This window comes from Lycorma delicatula, chromosome 5 (genome assembly GCF_047948215.1).
Source record: "Lycorma delicatula isolate Av1 chromosome 5, ASM4794821v1, whole genome shotgun sequence".
NCBI lineage: Eukaryota > Metazoa > Arthropoda > Insecta > Hemiptera > Fulgoridae > Lycorma > Lycorma delicatula.
In genome coordinates, this window is record NC_134459.1 from 66,238,180 (window position 1) to 66,263,478 (window position 25,299).

A 25,299-nucleotide genomic window follows, 5' to 3' on the forward strand; every position below is an offset into this window, starting at 1 on the left:
TTAAGAAAAAGTCCAAAATTCAATTTTTTTGGATTTTGGGCTTTTTTGGTCAAGTCGATTGCAATCAAAAGGGGAGATGCACAATTATGTGTTACAGCAGTCCTAAATCTAAAATTTCAACATTCTATGGCTAATTGTTTTTGAGTTATGCGAGATACATATGTACGTATGTATACACAACACACCAAAATGAGTCAAAATGGATTGTGGGATGGTCAAAATGGATTCTGTTGAAATCTGAAATTTTTCACTATTACAGTTGTGTTTATATTCAGCTGATGAATGCTTTACTCATGAAAACTATTCTTTTTATACTAATTATATTTGGCCTAAATTATTAGCGTGAAATTACTCTATATAGGAAGAATGAAGAGACTTCACAGTAAAGAAAATTGAAAATTGTTATTATGAACAGGTAAAAAACTGAGTAAATGGTTACAGAAGAATGTGTGGGTTCAGGAAGGAAAGTAGCAAAGGGCTTCAACTCAACTAGTAAGAACTGTTGGTGAGAGGTAAAAAAAAGTGTGTGTTTTATAGATATGACAAAAGCACTGAAACAGTTCCATAATCTAATGAAAATAATAAAAACCAAAACATAGTTTGAAAATACAGATGATTCTTGAACCTGAATCAGAAAATTCTGTAAAAATAAAGGATTGACCTAGGAGACTAGTAAGACAAGAATATTGCTTTCCTTAACCTTGGTTGATATGAATGTTGAAGATATGATCAAAAATGTTACAGAAAAAGATTAAAGGATCAGCAGAGATAAACCAATGAATGTCTATGTAAAAAGAAGAAGAGTTGAACAAGAAATTGAATTTATGCACCATGATAATTGAAGATTGAAAACTACATGAAAATAAGAATAGCAATGGCTATGTAAATTTTTAATTGAAAGAAATAGAGTTATTATGTACAGAGTATTTCTAAATTAGTTATTTAAAAGTAACCTTAAATCATGAAAAAAGTAAATAACTTACAGAAATGTTTGATACAACACTAAGTACAGTATACCTTCAAGTTTTATTTACAAATGTTCAGTGTTCTTTTGTGACATGGCAAATTTTCCATCTGCAGTCAATTTTTTACCAAATCCTATGAATCATTTCTTGATCTATTGTCACAATTATTTGTGTTACCTGTTGCTGCAGCTTTGACATTTACTGAAAGCAGGACTAACAAAACTCTGTCTTTAACGTAATCCCACACAGAGATGTCTGTCCATTGGAGTTAAATCAGGTGATTGTCCAATCCAAGTTGGTACTTTGCTATTGAGATAAGCGACAACTGTGTGATGATAATGTGTGGCTTGCCATCTTGCTGGAAAATGAAATCTTTGCCCATATCCCGTTGTAATTGTGGCATTAGATAATGTTGCAATATGCCAGTTACAGTCGACTCAGCAAAAAAGAAAGGACTGTAAATTTTTTAACAGCTTTCAGCACAAAAAATCATTTATCTTAAGCAAGTCCTGTACATGTTCAATTGTGTAATATGGAATCTATTCGCTCCATATCGTCACTGAACACAATTTTTATAAGATAGCAAATTTACACAAAACTCAGTTCGTTTTTCTTTATCCTTCACTCAAATCTTGTATCAGTTGTAATTTGTAAGGTTTAAATGACAGTCAATTACGTACATAATAACCTCCATACTGTAATCCTAGGAATATTCATTCCTAAGCCGATGTGCCCTGTTGATTTACCTGGACTAGGAATGAATGTCTGCCACACTTGTTCTATTGCCACTTCAGAAACTGAAGGTCTACTCTGACCTGGTGTCCTATGTGATACAAACATGTTTCAATAAAATGATTGTACCATGAAATAACAGACTGTCTTTGAGATGGTTGCTTGCGATATTCAGTCATGAATTGTCTCTGAATGATAGTAGCTAATTTGGATTAATGAAACCATAAACAATACAGCACACTCTGCACTGGTATACGACTCCATGTTAACTAATGGAATTACTCATTCGCACATGCCACCTAGTGAGAATGGTGGGAACTAACAGTGTTAGGCGGGAATGAAACTTAAATATACACTGTATTTAGTAATGATGTATCATAAAATTCGTAAGTTATTTATTTTTTTCATTATTAAAGGATGCTTTTGTATAACTAATTTAGAAATATCATTTACTGTAAGTTATTATAAGCATTAAAAGAAATTGTTATATTTGGAGTATACTTTAGTTGATGTGGACACTAAGAAAAAGGGTGAAGGGATTTGAAATTGTGTAGAGGTTTGGAAAAGATTAAATGGATAGAGTAAAAATTTGAAATGGTAGATTAAATGGAGAAGAATAAAAGTTTAATCATTATAAGAAAGGTATCTGGCCAGCCTCTTCTGAATCATAAAAGAAGAAGATTTGATTAAAGGAAATCTAGGATTATTAGAGAATGAAGAGAGGTTGGTAATGATCTCTTTAGATCTCTTGCAGATGATCTAAAGGGATTTTGGAGTTATCAGAGACTCAAAAGAAATGAGGAGAACCTAACAGTCATAGTGTAAGGGAGCTGTCTAAGGGCTGATGATCATATAATGATGATTTTTAGTACTATATGTAGTGATGATTATAATAGTTTAATGTTCTAGTAATAACAGAATCATTCACCTTATATTTATTTTGGTAGAAGTAATGCAGATTTCTTTAAGATTTCATTTGCCTTACACAATTATAGAGTAGTTGTCTTTTACTATATACAATTTTAATATTTCCAAATGTAATTAAATCATTAAGTTTCACCTAAAAGAATCTTAGGGTACAGAAAATGTTAAAATTTTTGTAGAGAGCAGGGAGAAATTGGAAATAAAATATTTTTGATTGTAAGGTAAAAAATTTGTAAAACAACAAACTGTGTTTTATCTAAGACAAATGTTTTAAATTTTAATACCAGAAATACTCTTCATGTTCAGAATTATTTGTAAAAGAAAAAAATATAAAAAAATTAATTGGCATTAAAAAACGCCAATTTTTATTGCCTTTTAGTTGAAATTAAAAATTCTTTAACCGAGAGTTAAAAAAAAAATCTAGTACATTTTTATAGATTATGCGTTATTCACGAAAATAAAATTGTGAATATGAATATGAAAATTTATCGTTTATATTAATTTGAATTTCCCGGTTATAATTGTGTGACAGTTCAGTGTTTGGCCTCGCCCACGATTCGACTCGCGACTTGGAAAAGAATGTGAAAAGGAGATTACGTCTGGTTTATGTGGCTACAAAAATCTGATGTAAAGTACTGTGTACGTTTGAAATTCCAGTTTATGTGTTTTGAAATTATGCTACTGGCGAAAAGGAATTATTTACTTAACTACTAATGACACTTAAAACTTCCGAAATACGTCGATGATATGGTAGAAATCATTTCTATGTAATTAGAAATGACCACATCATAATATTTTATCCGAATTTTTCTTGTAAGTATTAGTGACTTTTTTAATGAATGATTTACAGTACTTTGTTTATTTGCATTATATAAAAGAGTATAAAAGTATCGTATAAAATAAATATATTGTGCTATAATGTACCAGGTAGTTCTAACCTGTTACAATTCTTCAGTTAAAACATTTAGTTTGATTTTGTTTTTCATTCGTATCGTGTAATAATATATTACTTTATGCTCATTTTATATAAATTACAATCAGTGATTTTTATGCAGTTTATTTTAGTTGTATAAGAAGTATAAATTATTGTAATTATGCTTACTGAGAAGAGGTTAATCTCGAGTGGTTTTCATTTTATGTAAAAAAAAAACAACATAATTTATTAATAACTATAGGTAATATGTTTCAGTCACTACTCTTTAACACAGTATTTATACAAATTTTAGAAAGAAACTTGCGGTTTCTTTTTTTTTGTAAAAAATATTTTTAATAAAATAGATATAGGTTGATGTAATGTGATTTAATACCAATTTCTCGTAACTGAATTAATGTATCGCTAATGTAATAATAATTTCTGTTATTTTTATTTGTGAGGTGCATAAGAAAAATTAAAAACATGCTTTTCTTCAAAGAAATAACAAAACAAAGTAATCTCACTGAAAAGTAAAAAATAATTCTTTAAAACAAACATCATACTTATCCCATGTTTAAAAAACTTAACTAAACCCTTCCATCATCAAATTCTATATTAACTCAATTTAACATTACTGCACAGTACAATAAACGCTTAAAAGTCTCCATAGTAAATAGGGTTGGCACAACATTGACAACTACCGAGGTATCCTAGATCCTAACCACCATAGGGGAAGACACAAGTCTTTGATTATTCTGGTTGTCACCCCCCTCCCTATCATGGTATCCTACAGATAAATAGAAGGGAAGCATATTAATACTTAAAAAAAGAAAAACGCAGCCACGATTAAGCTAAATCACAGCATAACAGAAGATGCCACTGATAATGACTGCAGATGCAGTAGAGAATGTTTTGATATGAATAAAAAGTTCTTTAACATTTCTAATTTGCCTTCGTTTGCTATTAAAATTGTAATCTTATTCTTTATTGTTTATTTATTTTCACTTTTTTATGAATATTCTGGAGGTCTCCAGATATCCCGTGCAACTTTGTGGATCAGAGCTTTTAGGCAGTCGCATCCCTTGTTCAACCATACCCAAGATGTGTGGTTAATTGAAAGGCTAACCACCAAAGAACACTAATAACCACAATTTAGTATTCAAATTCAAATAAAAGCAACTAACTTTATTAGGATTCCAACCTAGAACTCTTAAGTTTGAAATCAGTTGATTTATGATGATGAGTTTAACCACTAGACCAACATGACTCTTGGTGACTATCATGGATAAGAAAATCAGTTCTTAAATCTTACAAAATCAATTGATCTAAGAAATCGTTAAATATATTTGTTCAAAATTTAGCAGTTTATGCTCATAAAACATAGGACATAGGAATACAGAAAGGAAAGAATGTAGGGTTTAAAATATGGTGTAGATGGTGTTGAAAATTTGGTGGGTTGATAACATTCAAATGAAAAGGTCAGACAATGAATAGGAGAAGAAATCTAATAAAGAGACTAGTTAGTTGTGTTGGTCATCTACTACAATATGCAAACGCTATTAAATTTGGTGTAATTATATTGATGTTAAATTAAACTTGAATTAAATTTGGTATTAAATTAAATATGGTGTTATTAATTATTGAAGGTAAAAATTATATTGGAAGAATGTATAAGACTGGTAATTGAACGTGTAGGATGTAGTAAATATAATAGAAGTTAAAAAAAGTAGCATAGAAGAGAATGGAGAATAACATAAAAAAGACACCATTAATTTTTAAAATAGATTTAAAAAATACCATGTTCAACACATTACAATGTTGGTGTTGGAACATAATTTTGTAATTATTAAATCTAAAACTTGAATAAAGTTAACTCTGGATTATCTGCAAGCAATTTAATCATGTTGCGACTTAACTAACCATGATGCCTCTTAAAAAAAATTTTTTTTAAACTTATAAAGAAGATAAAAATTTAAAGTTTTTTCATCATTCTGTTTACTACTTCATTCATTTGCTACTTGAATATGTACTTGTTCTGAATATGATAATGCTGTGCAATAAGTTCTTTTTGGATATGATAGTTCATTGTTAGTTTTATTGTTTCATTGTTGTTGATAGTCATTGATAGTTTTTGGGTAGTTCATTGTACAATACTATTATGCTGCACAAACTACAAAGTTAGAAGAAAGTGTTTTCAGACACTAAAACAATGATCATTTGTGTCCTATTAAAAAAAAAAAAAAATCTGAAAGAGTAAAATGCATAATTTATTAATTTTTTTTAATGTATATATTCTTTTTTCTCGTTAGCTACTATAATTTTAATAATTGTTTGTTAATGTGTTTTAATAAGTGTTTGTTAATGTATGTACTGTGTACATACAGTACCACATGTACAATATATTTATGCACAGTATTAGTGGTAGAAAAATTATTTACATACAGTATTAGTGGTATTGAAAATTTGTTATATGTTATGTACTTTGAATAGTTTCTGGATGTTAATTTTACCAGGTATGTAATAGTATAGTGTACTGTATTTTATTCTATTATTTACCGTTAGGTAATGTAATGTGCATGTAAATACTGTACTGCAGTACAGTATTTACAGTGCGATTTTGCTATGATTTTGGATTATTCACAAACCTCTTCTTGGTTATTGTCACGGATAAATGGGAGTTGACTATACTACCATTTACTACTAAAGACACATCAAAAATATGAAAATTCTTGTACTAAATTATAAAGTAAAATTGTGTTTCAATGATGATTAAAATTAGAAATAGTTTTTTAGTAATTATGTGTGGACTGTTGCTTTCAGAGTTATTGCTCTTCACAAATTACTAAATAAAAATTTGTGTGTGAAGTATTTGTTAATGAAATCAGGAGGATATTGAAGTTGCTTAAGAACTACTTTGTCTCCAGCACAGCAAAGTCCAGAAGTTTAATCATTCCAGTTTTTTGGCTTGCAATGTTTACATATTTTAATCATGTAACCAATTTGAATATTTTTCAAACTCAGATAATCAATTTTAGGGTGATAATCAAAAGATGATTTGACATACTTCTCCAAGGTTAAACTTGATTTTCAGCCGAGCACATTCGTTATTCCTGAAGTCTTTGACAATGCTCTGGCATAGATTCACCTTGTGTATGATCATAAATTCTAGTAGCCCTAGAAGTTCTAACCATCATCTGTGACCTTGTTGACCTAGGCAGGCATTATGAAAATATTAATACAAAATTTAAAGCCAATCTAAGCCAGTTACGTGTATGGCTTACCTCAATGGAACTTCTTAATTTAGGACTTAAAAATCTATAGAGTGCTACTTTACTAGTGTGAGGATAAGTTTTTATGGATTGCCACCAGATTAGACAATGGCATTAAAACTTCTGAAGATATTGATATCAAAATTCAATATTGCTCAAACCATCAAAACTTTGTAATTGTCATTCTCATTAATTTTATAATCAAACTAATTTGTGTTTATATATATATATTACAGTAAAATAGTACAGATTGACCTTTTATAGACATTAGACATTGATATTAAATTTCATAAATAAAATAGTAACTGTCTGAAGAAGTCGATATTGATATAGCAATGACAATCAATATAAACAACATTAAATTTAGTAAAGGAAGTTCAAGGCTATTTATTTATTTATACTTTCTTTTTTTTATTTATGGTTTATGTATTGTAAGATTGTTGAGGTTTGAACTGTGGTAAACATTCTGGGGGTCATAAGAAAGCTACTATTAAAATTTAATTTGGATTGGTTCAGTAGTTTTCATGGTTATATCAGGAACAAAGAAAAAAGATGTCTCTTTGTAGAGTAGTGAGTGAGATTTGCTAATATATATTAGCAAAAAATGTTGTGAGTATAGGTTATTCACCTAAGAAAAACGCTGTTAAAATTATTCATACCATATATGTATTTATCAAATTATTTGTTAAACAGTTCTGTTTTATACAGTGAGATTTAGATTTTTAAAACTGTAACAAATGTAGCAGCCAATACATTACCCATATTCTGTTCAAAAATCTCACAGCATCCAAAACTGTTAAATTCTTTATCACACACACACACACACTCTCTCTCTCTCTCTCTCTCTATATATATATATATATATATATATATATATCAAAGACAAAAATATAAAACAATTTACCACCAAGAGTACAAATTCAATTATCTTATTACCTCTCGCCACATTCTTTAAATGAGGTTTAAATCACCATCAGGCGGGTGTAAAGGAGGCCCTTACATTTTATTTAGGAACACAAAAAAAAAACTACACAAAACATTTAGACACACACATACATATATTAATGACACTGTGAACATTGCATATCTTAGTATAGGATTTCTCTTCTATAATGTAGTTTATCCCAGCTTCTGACATTATACTTACTAGTCTAATGTCTAAGGTCAATAAGTGCCTGTGGCGTATTTATTCTGCTGTTATGTATTACATCTAACTTTCGTACATGCGGTTTTCCTAGTGGATGAATATACAATACATCTGTAGTTGAGTTTCGATTGAACAAATGCTTTATACAGTCTCAGTAGTATTTTTTTATCTGAGCCCCAGTTGATATTGGATAAACATTTAATAATGTTTAGGGCTTTTTTGCATTTTATCACTCAAGTCCTGTATATGTAATCCCCATGTAAGGGATTTATGTAGTAATAGACCTAAAAATCGCACATTATTCTTGTATTCTATTGGATGGTTGTCGATGGAGAGGAATTCTCTTTTTATAGAAATGTACACAGAACATTTTCTGTGGTGAAAATTTGAAACCATTATTTCTTGCAACTTTGTTGTGATCATTTATCACATGTTGCAATTTGTACTTCACCATTGCTGGCATGTACAATTGCCAGATCATCGACATAAACACTTTAGCTCATTTCTGCTGGAATGACTAATATAAATTTATTAATTGCAATTGTGAACAAGGTACCACTCAACGGCGAACCTACCTTGAGGTATGCCATTTTTCAATCTTTTTTCTGTTGAGTATTCATTGTTGACACATACTTGAAAAGTACATTACTCATATAGTTGCCAAGTACTACCGGCACATTGCCGTGAATGTCCCATTCATGTAATTGAAGCATTATTCCATGAAGCCAGGTCATATCAAATGCCTTCTGCGGGTCAAAGAAGACTCCCGATACAATGTTTTCTTGTCATACAACTGTTATATATTATATTCTCTAAGTTAATCATTTAATCAGTAGTCAAGTGGTATTGCCTAAAACCTGCTTGAAGTGAGGACAAGACATTTTCTTTTTCTAAAATTTAGACAAGTTGATTATTTATCTTTTTTTCAAATATTTTTCTCATAGTGCACATCAAAGAAGTAGGGCAGTAACTATTAGGATCTGTCAAATTTTTATCTTTCTTTGGCACTGGAACAATATGTGCTTTTTTCCACTGCTGTGGGTACATCCCATCCCTCCATATCTGATTATATAGTTCTAACAATCTACGTTTTGCAGTGGTATTCAGCTGCCTGATCATGTCATAATGAATTTCATCTGGACCAGCAGCTGTGTTGCCTGCTTTCTGCAACGCTTTTGCTCATTGTTCTATTTTAAGAGGTATTATTCATTATATGAATAATTTATTTCAGTTTTGAAATTTAGTAGACCTTCAAGTTCTGCTTTTTTCGTCCTAAAATAATCATCATAGTTAGCTGTTTTGCCGGCTTTTTCGAAATGATTGGCTAGTAACTCTGCAATTTCATTTGGAATATCTCTAATTTCATCCTAATATTAAAGGTTAGATATGGGAGTAAAGTTTGTATGCCCACAAACAGCCTTCATCTTTTTCTTCTAAACGTCTTGACACAGTTGTAATTCTGTTAATGGATGACACATATTGCTGCCAGGATCATTTTTTAGCATCCATCTTTTTGCATATGTCCTGTATTTCTTAAAGACAATTAGGTTTTCTAATGTTAAATGTTTCTTAAAAGCCTTAAATGCTTTTTTCTTTCTTGTAATAGCTTCACTTATTTCATTGTTCCACCACAGAACAGGTCACTTCATGAGTTTCCCAAATGTTTTGGGAATATACCATGATGCTGAGTCGAGTATGGCATTAGTTATAGTGTTGACATAGGCTTCCATAACTCAGTTGTTTCAGGGAGTATTGTCCTGGCTGTGAAGCTTGTCCAGTCTGCCTTATCAAACAGCCATCTTTTGGAGATGGGTTATAGTTGCCTTGTAACAAGTCAGTTACAATTTGCACTGGAAAATGATCACTTCCATGTAGATCCCCTAAAACACGGAAAGTATACCTCGGTGCTGTTGATCAACTCATAAGTGTTAGATCTATACAGGATGTCATCCATCTTTGGCATTGAAAAAAGTTCCACAACCATCATTTAAGATAATGAAATCAAAATTCAGTAGGAACTTTTCCAATTCTGTTCCACGGGGATACTCAATCCGACCCCCAAAGAGAATTATGTGCATTGAAGTGGGGCAAGCTGAGGAATTAGTTGTGCTATGTCATCCTCCTTCCAATCAAGATTCGGCAAATATATGCTGCAGATAGTGATCTGCAGTGGATGCTTCATTCTGACTGCGACCACTTGTAGATTTGTGTTTATTTCAACCGCTTTGGTGGTAGCTCTAGTCGATGTTAATATAGTTACTCCACCTCTGACTCTTATATTTGGCAATTGAAATGTATTGTGTCTTCTTAGATGAAAATTTTCATTTCAGTAGAAATGTGTTTCTTGCAGGCATATACAGATTCGGTCTATATCATGTACCAAGTGTTGGAGCTCATAGATGTTTGACAAACATCCATTGATGTTCCATTAAATTATCGACTTGCGAATTTTTAAACTTATTTAAACGCTTGGTTTGCCTTTTGAACACATTTTTCCCTTTTTTTTCCATTTTATGAACAGCTTCATGTTCGTTAAGAATGTCATCGCCCGTGTAGCTCCTGGCCTCTGAATCGAAGCCACAGACATTAATGGACATGAATCAGCACCTGGTTCAGGTGTCAATTGAGAGGTAGGAATCTCTGAGACCCCTGCAACAGGAGTTGCATCAGTTACCACCTCAGGCAGAGGGGAAACAGGTTCCCCTGTGTAGTTTTTTTGTGGCCTCTGTGGTTTAGAGGCCATCTCAGTTGTAGGAGGCTTGGGAACCTCCATAGAAGACTGCAAAGCACTTATTCTCCTTGCATAATCATCCAAAACGTCACAAAAACTCATTTTTACCTCTGGTTTAGTAGCTATATTCTTGTGATCTGATTCGCTTTTATTCATGGTCGACATAGTGTCTGGAGGTTGTACTTTTATCAAAGGCTTTTTAAATTCCGTATGAGTGAGAGATCTCATTCTAGTATTTATAATTCTCTCAATCATGGTAGCCAATGTGGGCACAAGTTTGCTGAAAAGCTGGTCTGTGTCAACAGCAGTTGGAGCAGGAACTACAGTTGCAGCCTGAGCTTAAGTTGTTGTTGCTCTAGGCTTGCATGCGCTTACAATTTTCTTTGCTTTGAAGTAACTAACCTTCTACAGGGTTTTGACTTCCTGCACAGCCAGCCACCTTGTCTTTGTAAGCAGGATAATTCCTCGATCTACATGAGTGTTGTCCTTTACGGTTTACACAGGAAGGAAGATCGTTGCATGGTTCTCCTTCATGAATTTTCTCAACACACATTTATATTTGTGGCCTTTCGCACCGATCAGCATTGTGGCCAAAACGTTGACACCTGAAAATTTCATGGGTAGCACAAAAGCCTACACATCCAACCTGTGCATCCTTGCACACACTTTCTCTGGCAGGGTTGGCTTGTTGAAAGTAAGGACATGAAAGGCAGATTAGAAGAACTTTGTCACTCCTTCTCATGTTCAGTCTTTGGCATTCAGTACCTCCTTGAGGTGTCAACTCCTCTACAATCTCCTGCTCCGTGTAATTGAGTAGATCCCAACAAACCATAATACCCTTTGAGGTATTGAGGGTTCATGAGGATCGACTCTTACAGCAAACTCACCTATTTTCTTTAGCCCAAGGAATTTCTGTAACGGTTGTTATTAACTGTCTCCACATGAAGTCTGTTGTATGTTTTATGAATCCTATACTCCCACTGCAGGGTTACCAGCCCTGGAGGCCCAGTCCGGTACTGCGGTAGAACTGGCATATGTCCTGGCAGAGAGCTAATGTGCAATCTCTGCACTGACTCCAGGCCCCTTCACACTGAAGTTTTCAGGGCCTCATGCACCGACATACAAGGGCACCTTAGCTACATGCTCACCATCGCAGGAGGGCACGTGGACAGTGGAAGGGCCTCCTTACACTAAACTAATATTATTAACTATTTCCACACTGGTTATAAAATACTACTTTATCTATTGCAAAATGCACTATAATTTTATTTTATCTTTGGAATCATGGGTTCTGGGAGGCCCCGAGGAGCCCCTGTGTTGGCTTCAGGATTCTCCTGGGCTGTGTTGAGCCCTGAGAGTTAAGGTTCTGGCCGCCTGGTTAAGTAATAGATTATTTATAACTCATTTTCTAAATATCTGGAAATACTTTTCCTGAAGATCTTTTCAGAATATTTTGTAGGTTAGTGGTTTTGTTAATGTTAATAATCTTGTTACATCTCTATTTTGTTTATTAGTTTGGGGTTTTTTTTTAACATATTTGCTGCATTACCAAATTAGTTTAATGTGTGCTTTGTGTGCTATGATATTTATTTATGCGAAAACATGTGGTCAATCTAACGTGTCTCATTTCTCCAGGGTAATTTGCAAAGGTTGATTTTGATTTTTGTAGCTCTTGTAGTTTCTTTTTTTTTAATATTTTTTTCCAAATTATCAAATATGATTTTTATATATTTTCAGTTTGGCTGTTTTAAACCTACATCCAACAGGTTGAGTTCCTATGTTCTATACAAAGTATATATAATCATATGGATTTTAAAAGATATAATATGTGAAAAAAGTAAATTTCAAGTGTTTTAATTTTTATTAGCATGTTTAATTTTTATAATGATTTTTGATTGTAGTTTAAGTTTTTGATTTAAACATTCTTTTTTACAGATCAGCAGTGTTGTCTTTAAAAAAATACTTATTTACATATCCTTTAGTAAATGATAAAAGTGTTTTTCAAAAACATAGATTGATTAATATATAATTAAACTAATAATGGGATTGTGCAAGTGCCCGAAACGTAAAGTAACGAATCAGTTTTGTTACGAACATAGAGTTAATGTTTGTGAACATTGTATGGTAACTAATCATCCTAAAGTAAGTAATAAATCACTTTTATTTTTATTTTAATGTTTTAAATTAAACAGACCAGCAAAAAATTATTTTTGGACTATATTATAGAATTTTTTATATTTATTTTGAGTGCGATATTACCAAAATAGATTTATTGTCTCTCATTTATACATTCAGTATACACTTTCTTTAAGAAGGATGTGTAAAAGCAAGACTACAAAAACTATATTCTTGATATTTTTACCAAAGGAAAGGTATTTCTCATTTTAAAATTCCATTTTTATTCAAAATTAAGCATGAATTACATACACATATGGAATTTGAAAATAAAAAGTTTTCTTTAATTCAGTTCTTCTTTAGTGAAATTTAAGTTTTTCTCTGTTCTACATTGTAGCAAATTTCATTTAACAAAAAAATTTTTGTAAAACTACCATTTTGCTTATTTCATATGAAATAACATCTATACATATTTTTTTGGTATTTTTATGGGATATGTAATGACAACCAACTAACAGATAATTTTATATTTATATACTTATTTATTTAAATTGTATTTACTTATTTATTTAAATTGTATTTACTTATTTATTTAAATTGTATTTATAGTCTCTAAGTACTTAATAATTTAAATCTAAAGATATTTTTGCTTGAAAATTAATTTACTAAAGAAGCTTGAAGCTTGTGTTGGAAATATGAAAATGGAAATTTTATAGCATATCAAATATGCCATGCCTGACCAGGATTCAACCTGGGACCTGTGGATGAAAGGCTGAGATGCTACCATTCCACTACAGAGATCAGCGTAGTTTCCATATAGATAGATATGAATTTATATTTCCACATAAATCTTCATACAGATATTCTATAGATGTATGTATGTTTGGTGCTATTGCAAAAAAGGTTGTTGTGTAACCAGAAATGTTATATAAGTCAAAAAATTGCCCATTCATAAGGTAACAAGCATACTAAGCAATACTTACCAAAGAAAATGAAGAGTGCTGTAGTTTCCTGTTGTCTTCTTCACAGAACTGAATATACAGAGTGTTTAATTTTAATCATCCTAGGCGATTTTGTATTAAGCTATGCACAGTACAAAAATATGACTGAAAAACAAAAAAAAATTTACTCTGATTGGAAGGGGACAACTCATGGTGACCTTGACCTTATATCAAGGTTAACACAATTTTTTCAAATGAAATGACCTATTTTTGACTTCACCAGTGAAAAAATCAAAAGATTTTACATTCGAATATGTGGTCACACATATGACCTTTTAGCATTTTCATACAGCTAACTATTAGAGATAGTGTTATATGGGTGCTGGATTCTTTTCGCAGTCACTGGTTTCTAACTTCTGAGAAGATGATTGCTATCTGGTACTGTCTTGAATCAGAAGATTGTGTTAATCAGATGCTGTATGTGATTCAACTTCTAAACCAATTAATGGCCTATGACCTTCAAAAAGTTCCAAGTTCAAAAGTTCCCCTCCAATCTGAGTAACGTTTTTAGGTAATCTTTTGTATTGTGCGTAGTTTACAAGAAAATTGCTTGGGGCAATTGAAATGAAATACCTATATATAATGTATGGCACGTCAGTATTATTTAATATAATTATATTCACCCAGGAAATAGCCAAAAAATGAACTTCATTACTGTCAAAGAAAACAAAGTGCCTCTTTTACCGCAGATGCATTGCAGTTGTAAGAAAGATTGAGCCAGATATTGTATAGCATCAAATTAATGTATCCTTTCTATTCAGAAACAGTGCATTAAGTAGACTGGCTCAGTAGGAAAGGTGTTTCACATTATCTCTGACACTATTTATTGTAAAGAACTTTGCTCATTTATTATTATTATTTTTTTTTATCAGAAAAACATATTGAATGATTAAGCAATTTTCACCATAGTTTTCAACATTTCGCTTGAAAAAAAACAAAATCAACTTCCATTGTTCCTCTGAAATGGAGTTCATGAAATTCACATCCAAATCCATTTTAAAAAGATTTACTTTATTATTTAATTTAACTGACGTATGCATAACCACAGGGGGGGGGGGGCTTGTCTCCCTGGCTCATTTAGTAAAAAAATTATAGGTCAATATCAATAGGTTATAATAGTATTCCACACCAACAAAGCATGTTTGAATCATGGTGGGAACATTCTCTGGTAAATGAGTGGGGAACTGGTGATTCAAGGTTTGGATGGTCTGTGGTAAAACACAAAGATTACAGAATGTTCAAGGTTGGATTTACCGAGAAAGTTCGAGTACCTTTTATTCCCTATTTAAGCACTGCAATCTGTGCAAGTGAGTCAGTTGAATGAGTTGACACATTTGAGCTAGTTCAGACCGCAATCCCATAAGAATAACAATCTGAATTTGATATTAGAAAATTTTTTACCGTGAAAGGTATGTATCTATCTGTATTTTCATTTGTGTCGGTGAGTTGCAAAACCATAGCAACCTAAAATGTTCAGCAAATGCGAAGATTGTTTTTTTATTTTTAATAATAGTGATTTTTGATGTCTTTATTATTTCAATTTTAAGAAAAATCATACAATTCTAAACTAAATGTAATAACAAGTACACCACACTACTACTACTTTTGCAGTAGCTTTGCTTAATTAGATGGTTTTACATTTTTAAATGGTTGATTTTGCAACTAGCTGCTTCTGTTAGTTGCAAATAATAAAAAAAAAAAACATGAAAAGTTTGATAGCTAATAAATAGTGAATGATTTAAAATTCATAATATTCCAATTTTTGTTGTGGTCAAGTTCAATCATTACAAAAGTTGTTATGTTAAACACAACTCAATCTTGACCCAGAAATTTCTAATCTCAAATCAGAACCACATTGGTTCACATTAATTTGAACCAGACACAAACACAGCCTGTTAGATTTGACCATTCCACCAGTTTATTTGTGTTTTTTCCTACTTATTCCACTAATACACTTTTTTAGAAATGAAAAAAATTTACTTTTGTAAATTTGAAAAAAAAAACTATTAGATGGTTTTGAAACTCATCAACTCATATTTAGGTTAAGAACATTTTTCACAAACAAAAAAAATTTTTTACTGATTTTCAAAACACTAACTCTGTGAAAAATTATTGTATGGAGATGATAAAAAACATTTTTAAGCTTGAAGTTTCTAGTAGAGTCCATTCAGAAGCTTAAATTTTAAGTTGCTTTAATTTTTTTAAGAAGTTTAGTAGTAGTTATTTATTTTCTTTTAGGGAGACAGAAGAGGAAGCAACCAGACAAAAGTAGTAGCAAAAGTGATAGCGGCGGAGAAGAGAAATCAAAGCAGAATGTTGGGTGAAAAATCAATTGGATCTTTGCTACCATCTGGTTCTGGTGTACAGGATCAAATGTATTTTGATAATGGTGTGGGTCACTGGCTTGGATGTTCGTTTAGTATGACCTCATCTCAAAGTTGGAAGTTTTAAAAAACTGTCACGAACTCCAACTTATGACTTTATTAAGGATGTTGTGCAGTTAAAAAGAAAATTCAAGTACAGCTAGTTAGTGGATTATGCTCCTTGGCTGGTGTATTCCAAGAAATTAAAGAACATGTTATACATTTACTGTGTGTTGTTTCTACCAACTAATGTGTGTTTTGGATTCTTTCATAGTGAGGCTCTTTACTTGCTATAAAGACATGCACAAATTTACGAAACCTCACACGTCATCTCAGTGGCACAAATTGGCAGCCACAGCAGCAAACTGTTTTGTTGAAAGTATACCCGTTGATATACAGCTGATGTCTGTCCACCAATAAGAAATAGAAGCCAACAAGAAAATTGTTCCATCAATAATTTTGATTGTGATGTTTTGTGGAACATATGACCTACCTTTGAGGGGTAAAGAAAATCATGAAGGTGTTTCTGGAGACTTGATCAAACTGAAAATTGATGCTGTAACCAAATTTTAAAAGAACATATAGAAAAGAGTGCAAAAAATGCCATTTACTTGTCACCACAGATTCAAAATGAAATAATTGGCCTGTGTGGCAACATCATTATAGATGACATCACTACTGATGTAAAGAAAGCATGTGCTTACAGTATCCTGGCAGATGAGAGCAGAGACATATCAGGGAAAGAGCAACTTTCCATTAGGATTAGATTTTTTGATGCGGAAATGATGATTTGTGCGGAATGTTTAGGTTTTATAGAGTTGACTGACATAGATGCAAAATCTGTAGCATCTGCAATTAAAAAATTGCCTTTGTAAAAAAGGTAGGCCTTGATCCAAAAAAGTGCGCTGGACACGGATATGATGGGTATTCCAGTAAGGCAGAAAAGGATGGTGGTGTCCAGAAAATTATTCGAGAAAAGTATATGAGAGCATTATACTTTCACTGTGCTAGTCACAAACTGAACTTAGTTTTAAATGACATAAACAAAATAGCAGTGATATGAAATACGACCTCCCCAATAAAAGAAATAATAAGATTCTTCCGAGAATCAGTCTTCATCGAAAATGCATACCGATATACTGAAAAATATAAAAGTATCACCACATTCAAGAAACATATGAAATATTATGGCGCTTGAAAAACTATCCACAGACTGTAACAGTTCAACGAGAAAAGCTGCTTTTCAAATGCATTGCATTGCTACAAAATCAGAATATAGTGTTTTCAAATTTTTTGTTAGTGCTTGTCTTGTAGCAAAATATTTGGCACTCCTGCAACCGGTGATAAATGTCTTCAGTTAACAAGTGTAGACGTACTTCATTGTGGAAATCACATTAAAAAAATGACATCATGAGAAAACACCGTGGAAATGTGGTTGTTGAAAGTGAAAGTGTTACAGCAGAGGTTGAAACAATCACCAGGTATCTGGGAACAGATTTCAATAAGCTGTGAGTCATAAATCAACAAAAACATCGTCCAAATCCACCAGCACAGAGTGAGTTTTGGAGAAGATCACTAATTATTCTGTACATAGATTCATTAATAATGTCTCTGGAACAGCATTTTTCTGAGGAGAACTTGCCCACATTCTCATTGCTTACGTTGCACTCTCACGTAATGCTTGATATGACATATGAGGATTTTTTAAAAAATAAAGTTTTTGTGGTTACTGCAATTTAAATGATTTCCTTCGTGAAGCTGGACTTAGTACAATCAATGGAAACGAAAAAATTTGCCAAATGCTGAACTGAAGGAGATAAACTAGATGCACTAGTTAAAGAAACCCAGTTGTTCTACCCATCCATCAAATGATTGCTACTTATCCCAGTTGCACAGCCCTGTACAATGTGATTGTTGAAACATCCTTCAGCACCTTACACAGGGTAAAAACTTGGTTAAGGTCATCAATGACAGAAAATCGGCTTGTTGGTCTTTGTATGATAGTGTGCATATAAAGGGAATTTTGGAAGCTAAAAATAAATTCCAGAAAGAGATTGTGTCAAGATTTAGTCAGAACTCTCATAGGCTAATGCTGAAATAAGATTTAGGTAGGTTCAAATAGCATTGTAACTAATTATTTTTAGCGTTTTGAAATGTTTAAATAAAACTATTTTTTAACAAAAAATGTTATCTTATATTTGCCCTCCCCCTGGAGAAAAATCTGGCACATGTATGTTAAGTGAGCTATTATTAACTAGTAATTTTGTACCTCTAGCACATTGGTATTGTTAAAAATGTATGGATTAACCAAACTTAAATTGGTTTGTTTGGCAAAAATAAAATTATGTAACCTAAAAAGTGCAATAAATTAATTTTTGTTCTGTTCTTTTTTTTTTGTGAATTTTGAATTATTGACAGTTCCATTTGTACCACTTATGACTAGAAACTAGCTGGCTTTTTGAAAAAATGGCAAAAATCTGTTTCAGTTGTAATTGATGATAGCGATTAATGTTATAAATCTTTAACTTTGTTTTCAAGTGTGACTCATTTGATTGCCATAACTACTATATGCTAAAATTTTTTGTAACATGTTTTAAATAAACATCTATATTTAGCACTGCATATCTTCTGAGATGTGAAGAAATATGTTTGTTAATACTTCCACCAGTGGAATCCATCCTCTGTTATATTTAATAATCCAGAAATTATACTATTTTCTAGTTATTTACTGTATTAATCCAGTCTCTATTTAACTACTATTGCACTTTTTTCGTTTTTTGTGTAAAATTATTATTTTAATTAGCATCAATGATACATTACAGTTTTTTTTTTCAGTGCATTGTTCAGTCATATTTACAGTGGCTTCAAGATAGTGATTATGAAGCTGTTTGTGAAATATGTTCTAAAGATCTAAATAATGAAGATTGTGTTAGACTTACTTGTTACCGTAAGTAAAAGTACTTTACGTTTAGTTGATAGTAACAAGTCCCCACATTAACCAGGACTCTCCAGGTTAGATCTGATAATTTAAACAGTAATTGTAGTGCAATGTCTATTAATTTAATCAATTAAAATTTTTTAATTTTAATCACATGAGACATTGCATATATTATATAACGATAGTGGGAGATGAAATTTCCAGCTTTGAAAATAGAACGTTCTTGAATAAAATTAAAATCCAGTTAGGAACAAGATTAGAAAGTTTGATTTACTAAATGATTTAAAGGAATATACTTGAAGTCAACTTGCTCTTAATTCTAAATGACAGTAAAATAAAATAATGTGCAGTTTATAGGGTGTTACAAAATGTGTTATAAATTACAACACAGAATAATGAAAAAGAAGAGGAAAATGAAAAGGTAGAAGTGGAATTTGAAGTACAGGAATGTACTAAGTTAGAAAAATCTTAAAACTCAAAAATAGAGGGACTAACAAATGAAGCAATATGCTCGAAGAAATTTGTGCAGTATGCTCAGAATGAGCAACAAACAAGATTCCTTATATTAAACAAGAATAAACAGAATTTATTAAAAATTATAAGATTAACCGTTTTGACCCTTCACGGGTAGTGATGTTATATGGCTGTAGGCAGAAGACATTTTCAAAAAAAAAAATTTCATGCAAAAATCTATTTAAAGTAATTTAAAACATGCATTCATGCATAAAAACAACAAAATCATTGTGTTTTTGCTGAATTCTGCCACCAATCTGGTTAAGGAACACTGCTTTATTATCTTACAAAAAAAAAGCTTACGTGAAAATGGAACAAATCTCACTGAGTGCATTAGAATTTGCAAACTGTAGGTGATGATTTTGGTTATGTTTTACATTGAGTTCTTTTCATGTAAAAGACACAAGTAACAGTAGTAAGATTGATGGTAATATAAAAACAGCAATTTTGAAGTAGTGCACTTAGCCAGGGAATAGTACATTATGGTTTTATTATAAGTATTTTTATTCATTTCCTTCTGAATTTTTGTCTCGAAAATTTTGTTTGAATTCAAACAAAGTAAGCCGAAAATGAAGTTTTGGAAGGAGCAGTTTATAAACAAATTACTTAAAAATGAGCGAAAAACATGAAAAAATAATGCACGAGTCTTGTTACATACGCATGGTCATTGAACTCATTTGATAAGTGAAGTAAAATGGTTTCCAATCACATTGTATTAGGAATTACTGTCTCAAATTGATTGAAAGAACATCTCCTGCCATCTCTTGGAATTTATATGTAACTATGTGAAGACAAGTAGCTGGTCACATTCAGAGACCCATGAATGGGTTTCCACCCTCCAGCATAAGTACAGGTAGCCCATATATGGGTTTCTGCCTGCGAAGGGTTAAGATCTAAATGCAACCAATTACAAAAACTATTTAAATGATAACACTAGTGTTTGTTGTAATACAAGCCTTAAGAACAGACACTAAGTGCAGGTAAAATGCATTCTTTCATAGCTACTAATCAGTTAAAATTATACATAAAAGTTTACCTTAAATGTATTGAATATAATATTAATTATTGTATAATACAGTGAACAACTGCTGTCATTATAGTAATTTACAGAACATTACTTATTGTATCACAGTTATTAATAGGAAAACAACTCTGGTTTAATAGACTTTTTTGGTAACTTCCTATCAGTTCTGATGAAGTTGAATCAAGGAATCCTGTTTATTTTTTTTGTTCCATTTAAATTTTGAAGTGTCAAAAAAGCATTAATTTTACTCGTGCCCATCAAATACAGTTTATAAAAGAGATTTATAAACTAAATGTGTTTATTAGTACTGAGTATTGCTGTAAAGTAATTATTTAAAAGGTTTTCCTTTACTTTCTGAATTTTTAAATAATATTTTTCTTTTTTTAAATGATTATTGTTCCCTTAATGTTATGATGTTTATATTTACATTTCATTGGTTGATTTTTATATTTGTATAATTGCATTAAGAAAACATTGAAGCAAAGGTAAGATAAACTTAATAAATCTTCAATAAATACTTCGTAAAGTATTACATTAAAAGATTCGGAAGTGTCAATTGCAATTTTATGTTTGCCTTGATTTCTGTGTGTTTTTTGAGATTTAATTTATGTAAGTGAAATATTTTCTCATGAAACTTTCTGCAAGTTTTTTAACATGTTCACTGCCCTTAATACCATTCTAGCATCACTGTCTAACCAGGTCTGTCACACCAGACTTATTTTAAATTAATTGTTTTATGCATTCACTTTAGTGTTTTTATACAGTACTTTAGTCATTTATTGGGGGGTCAGTAGTCAGAATAATTCTCTCAGTAGTATTGTTATGAACTTCAGAGCAGTACTTTGATTTAAAAATATTGTTCACTATATCTCTGTTGATAATACAAGTACTGACAGTGATTTTTGTGCTAGTCAATATATATATATATGCAATTAGGTTTTTATGCTAATTTTTTTAATAAAAACAATTGGATGAAAACCTATTTCCAGTCCATCTGGACATTCTACTGAGCAGATCAGGCTTATTTTTTTTATTCTGTTTGATATAATCCACAGATATGTCATCAAATATCATTGAACCCCAAACTAAGTCCCCTCTGAGAATTCCTCTAAATATCCTCATTCATTACTTAATCAAGGAACTTTCTGAGGTTATTACTCACAGGAAAATCACTTTGAAGGTCTGTCGATGCTTGATGACATGTGTGCAGGCATTCCAAGCAGAATAAAAAAAAATTAGTACGATCTGTGCAGTAGAACATCTGGATGGACTGGAAATAGTTTTTGAGCATGCATTTTACCTATGGTAGGAAAGGAAAGAGAAAATAAAGGGGGTTAGGGGGTGAGTTGTGTTGCAAGTGGATTTGGAGCCAACTTTTTAATATAACATTACTTTGTTATAATAATACTTTGGAACAGTATGGACCCACTAGATTTTTAGTCTATATTTTAAATATATAACTTTACTTTGTAATAATAATGCTACAGAGCAGCAAGAGGCCCTACTATAATTACTAAAATGCCTGCATTTTTATGTAGGTGTATACTTACTAGTGCTGTATTCTTGTTTTGATCGTTATGTTTGATAATCAAAGTTTAATTTATTTTTTATATTTCATTAATTTGAATTCTGTGTACTGATAGTTGATTAGTATTTTATGGGTGTGGTTTTGCTTATTCCTGCGATTGTGTTTTTTATATTTTTACATCTTCTAGTTTTATGATATAATATTATTACATAAACATTTTGATCCTATAACAGCTACTGCCAGCTTTAGATACTCACTAGGCGTTTCTGTTATATTCCAACCATTTTACTTGGTCAACTTGTTGACAAATATACACATTTTTCTCTATGCTTTCCTTTATAGTTTTTTCTATTTTGCCATTTGATATCCTCTGGGTTTTCTTCTATCCGCTGGTAGTACTCTTTCATTCTTGTAAACGTTTGTTTCACATTTCTGTAACATGACCATAGTCCATCACATTTCATTTTCTTAACTCTGTCTTACATTTTCCTGTTTACTATCAACTTTTATATCTTTATTTCTCAAAGTTTCTTCCCATTTTTCTTTTATAGCTATATAACGTACATTTTTAATTCTTTCTTGTTACTTAAACATATGCTTAATATTTTCTCTCATTTTGCAATTGTTTTGAAATTTTATTTTTTGCTCTCACAGACTCATCAGGCAAGAAAAACTTGTAATCATACTCAAAGGTTTTCCATGTAGCATCTTAAACTCTTTTCGCTTCCAAAAATCATCACTTCATATTTCGTTAACATTAAGTACACTTTCATTTTCCCCCCTTCCACATCATGCCACTGCAAAAAACATTTATTATTCTTCTAAGTTTCAGCCCACTTTTATACCAAACTAGTTAGTATTGCCAAATGGAGTGCTTAATTGTGTATTCCTCATTTTTTCCCCACAACTTATCCTGTTCACAGAATTATACATCTTTCATCATTATGAATGAATAACATTTTCAAATTTTTATGTTATACCTGGACAGTGTTCCAGAATGTGGTTACCATTTTCACTATACATTAAGAAAACAAAATTAATTCACTATCCTGCTCATAAATTAGAAAATTTGAGAAAGCATACAATTTTTGTAAAAATGTATTCTCTTTTGAATTTTTGTATTCTAATTTGAATTTTAAAGCCTACAAATATAAAAAAAAGATTAATAATTTTTATTTTGAAAACCAACATAGATAGTACAATCATCTTTTAACTTGAATATTGTACAGTATGTGTTGGTTGTGACTTTTATACAGTTTATTTAATGTAGTTTTTTTAATTGGAATAATATTTTTTTTGTTACATGTTTATGTATAATTATGGTGACCATATGTCCTGAATTTTAGAAATTTGTCCCGAAAAACTGTTGAAAATCCCAAATTTCATTGAAAAGGGCCCTTTTACTTTTAAAATTATAATTGCAATTTATAGGAAAATTTTACTGCCTTGCCTGCTCCCATCACTGAATGCTGCACTAATATAATTGTTTAGCTAGCAATTCATAGCATAACTGTTTATTCCAGCAATTCATTTTGATCTGAAGTGTTATATAATAAGTATCCAACAAGTCTCATCTTTATATTAATTTTATCAAGTGTGTCCGTATCTCTTTCTTGTGCAGAGTGGTTTTTTAGTTGTTTTAATTAAGCAGTTTGTGTACTACCTTGTGAAATTTGTTATTAAGTTATTGTGGTTTTTATTTAAAATGGCCTACAAAGTTGACAAAGGCAAGAAACATAAGTGCACATTAATGATATTTTACAAAAAGATTATATTTCTTAAAAGATGCGATAATCCACTCATAGGAATTTGCAATGCAGTAATGAAATTAATCTTGCTCGTGGTGGTCACACAGATGTAAAGGCAGTGGTCACACAGATATAAAGGTCCACCTCAGATCCAAGAAATATCAAGCAGTTTAGTGGTGTAGAGTATAGGTTAGCATTATAGCTTTAATCTCTTGAATACGTTTATTATTAAAGACAGTTCAGATAAAATTGAGCTCATGCTGAGAGGCTGTGAATGCCTATCACACGATAAAACACAACCGTAGTTTTAGATTGTTAAACTGTACATCTTAACTTCTTTGTAAATTTTTTGAACCTAAAACATCTTGAAGATAACTGATGTAAGATCATTTTGTATTGTAATTAAACAAAAGTTGTAATTTTTTGTAATACAATTGAAAGACATGATAATGTATAAAAAATAACATTTTTATTCTGTACCAGATGTTTTAATCATAATTCTCTTTAATAGATGTATTTCATTGGGGATGTCTCGATAGTCTTGCTCGTGCTCTTCCAGCTACTACTGCCCCTGCTGGTTATACATGTCCTAAATGTAATACATGTTTGTTTCCTCAGCCCAATCTAATTTCACCTGTTGCTGATGTGCTAAAAGAAAAACTAGCTGGTGTTAATTGGGCAAGAATTGGTCTTGGTCTACCTCTTGTAAGTGTTTCCTTTCTTATTGTAAGTGTCTTACTGGATTATTCTAAGGATATAGAAGAAATACAGCTGATAAAGTAATTGAAATTAATTGTAAAAAAAATTAGCTAAGATTATAGAAAAACTTTTATTGGATAGTAGCGAAAAGAATTGTATAAAAATTTATTTTATTGTATAATTATATTTCAGTAATAATAACAGAGATAATTTTTCAAGTAGTTATATACAACAATTAAGTTTCCACAGTTATCTGCTCAAATCTGGTTTTGACATATTGCAACACCTACAAACAGTGGTCAGGTATAATAAACTGAGAGTTGAAGGTTGAGTTGATATATCTGTTTCCAGAAATACACTCTTCCCACTAATGGTTGATATATTACCTTGATAGAAATACACTCAACTGACTTAACATATCTCCACCATGTTTTGATAATAGTTCATTAGTTTACTAGATTTGAGGACTGAATAAATTAACACATTAATTCAAATGGCTAATTAATTGTTTAGTATTTATCAGATAAAGAGAATTCTTGATTGTTTTTTCTTGTTGAGAATTTGATAAAGTGATATCTACAGAATGACCTAGTCAGTTTCCTTGCTTACATTTTTAAATTAACAGTTTTTCTTTATTTTAATAAAGAAATTCGATTTAAAAAAATAAAAGAGTAAATAAAAAATAGAAT

At 31.1% G+C, this 25,299-nt stretch overlaps 1 protein-coding gene across 1 annotated transcript in view; it reads left to right on the forward strand.

Moving 5' to 3' along the window:
• The first annotated feature begins 3,158 nt into the window (after window positions 1-3,158).
• LOC142325052 (zinc finger protein-like 1 homolog) overlaps window positions 3,159-25,299 on the forward strand; it is a 36,274-nt gene continuing 14,133 nt past the window's right edge. Inside the window, exons 1-4 of the mRNA XM_075366339.1 lie at window positions 3,159-3,434; window positions 12,617-12,823; window positions 18,996-19,107; window positions 24,423-24,616. Coding sequence (XP_075222454.1) covers window positions 12,722-12,823; window positions 18,996-19,107; window positions 24,423-24,616 — 408 coding nt within the window. The 5' untranslated portion in view covers window positions 3,159-3,434; window positions 12,617-12,721. The remainder of the gene's footprint in view (window positions 3,435-12,616; window positions 12,824-18,995; window positions 19,108-24,422; window positions 24,617-25,299) is intronic.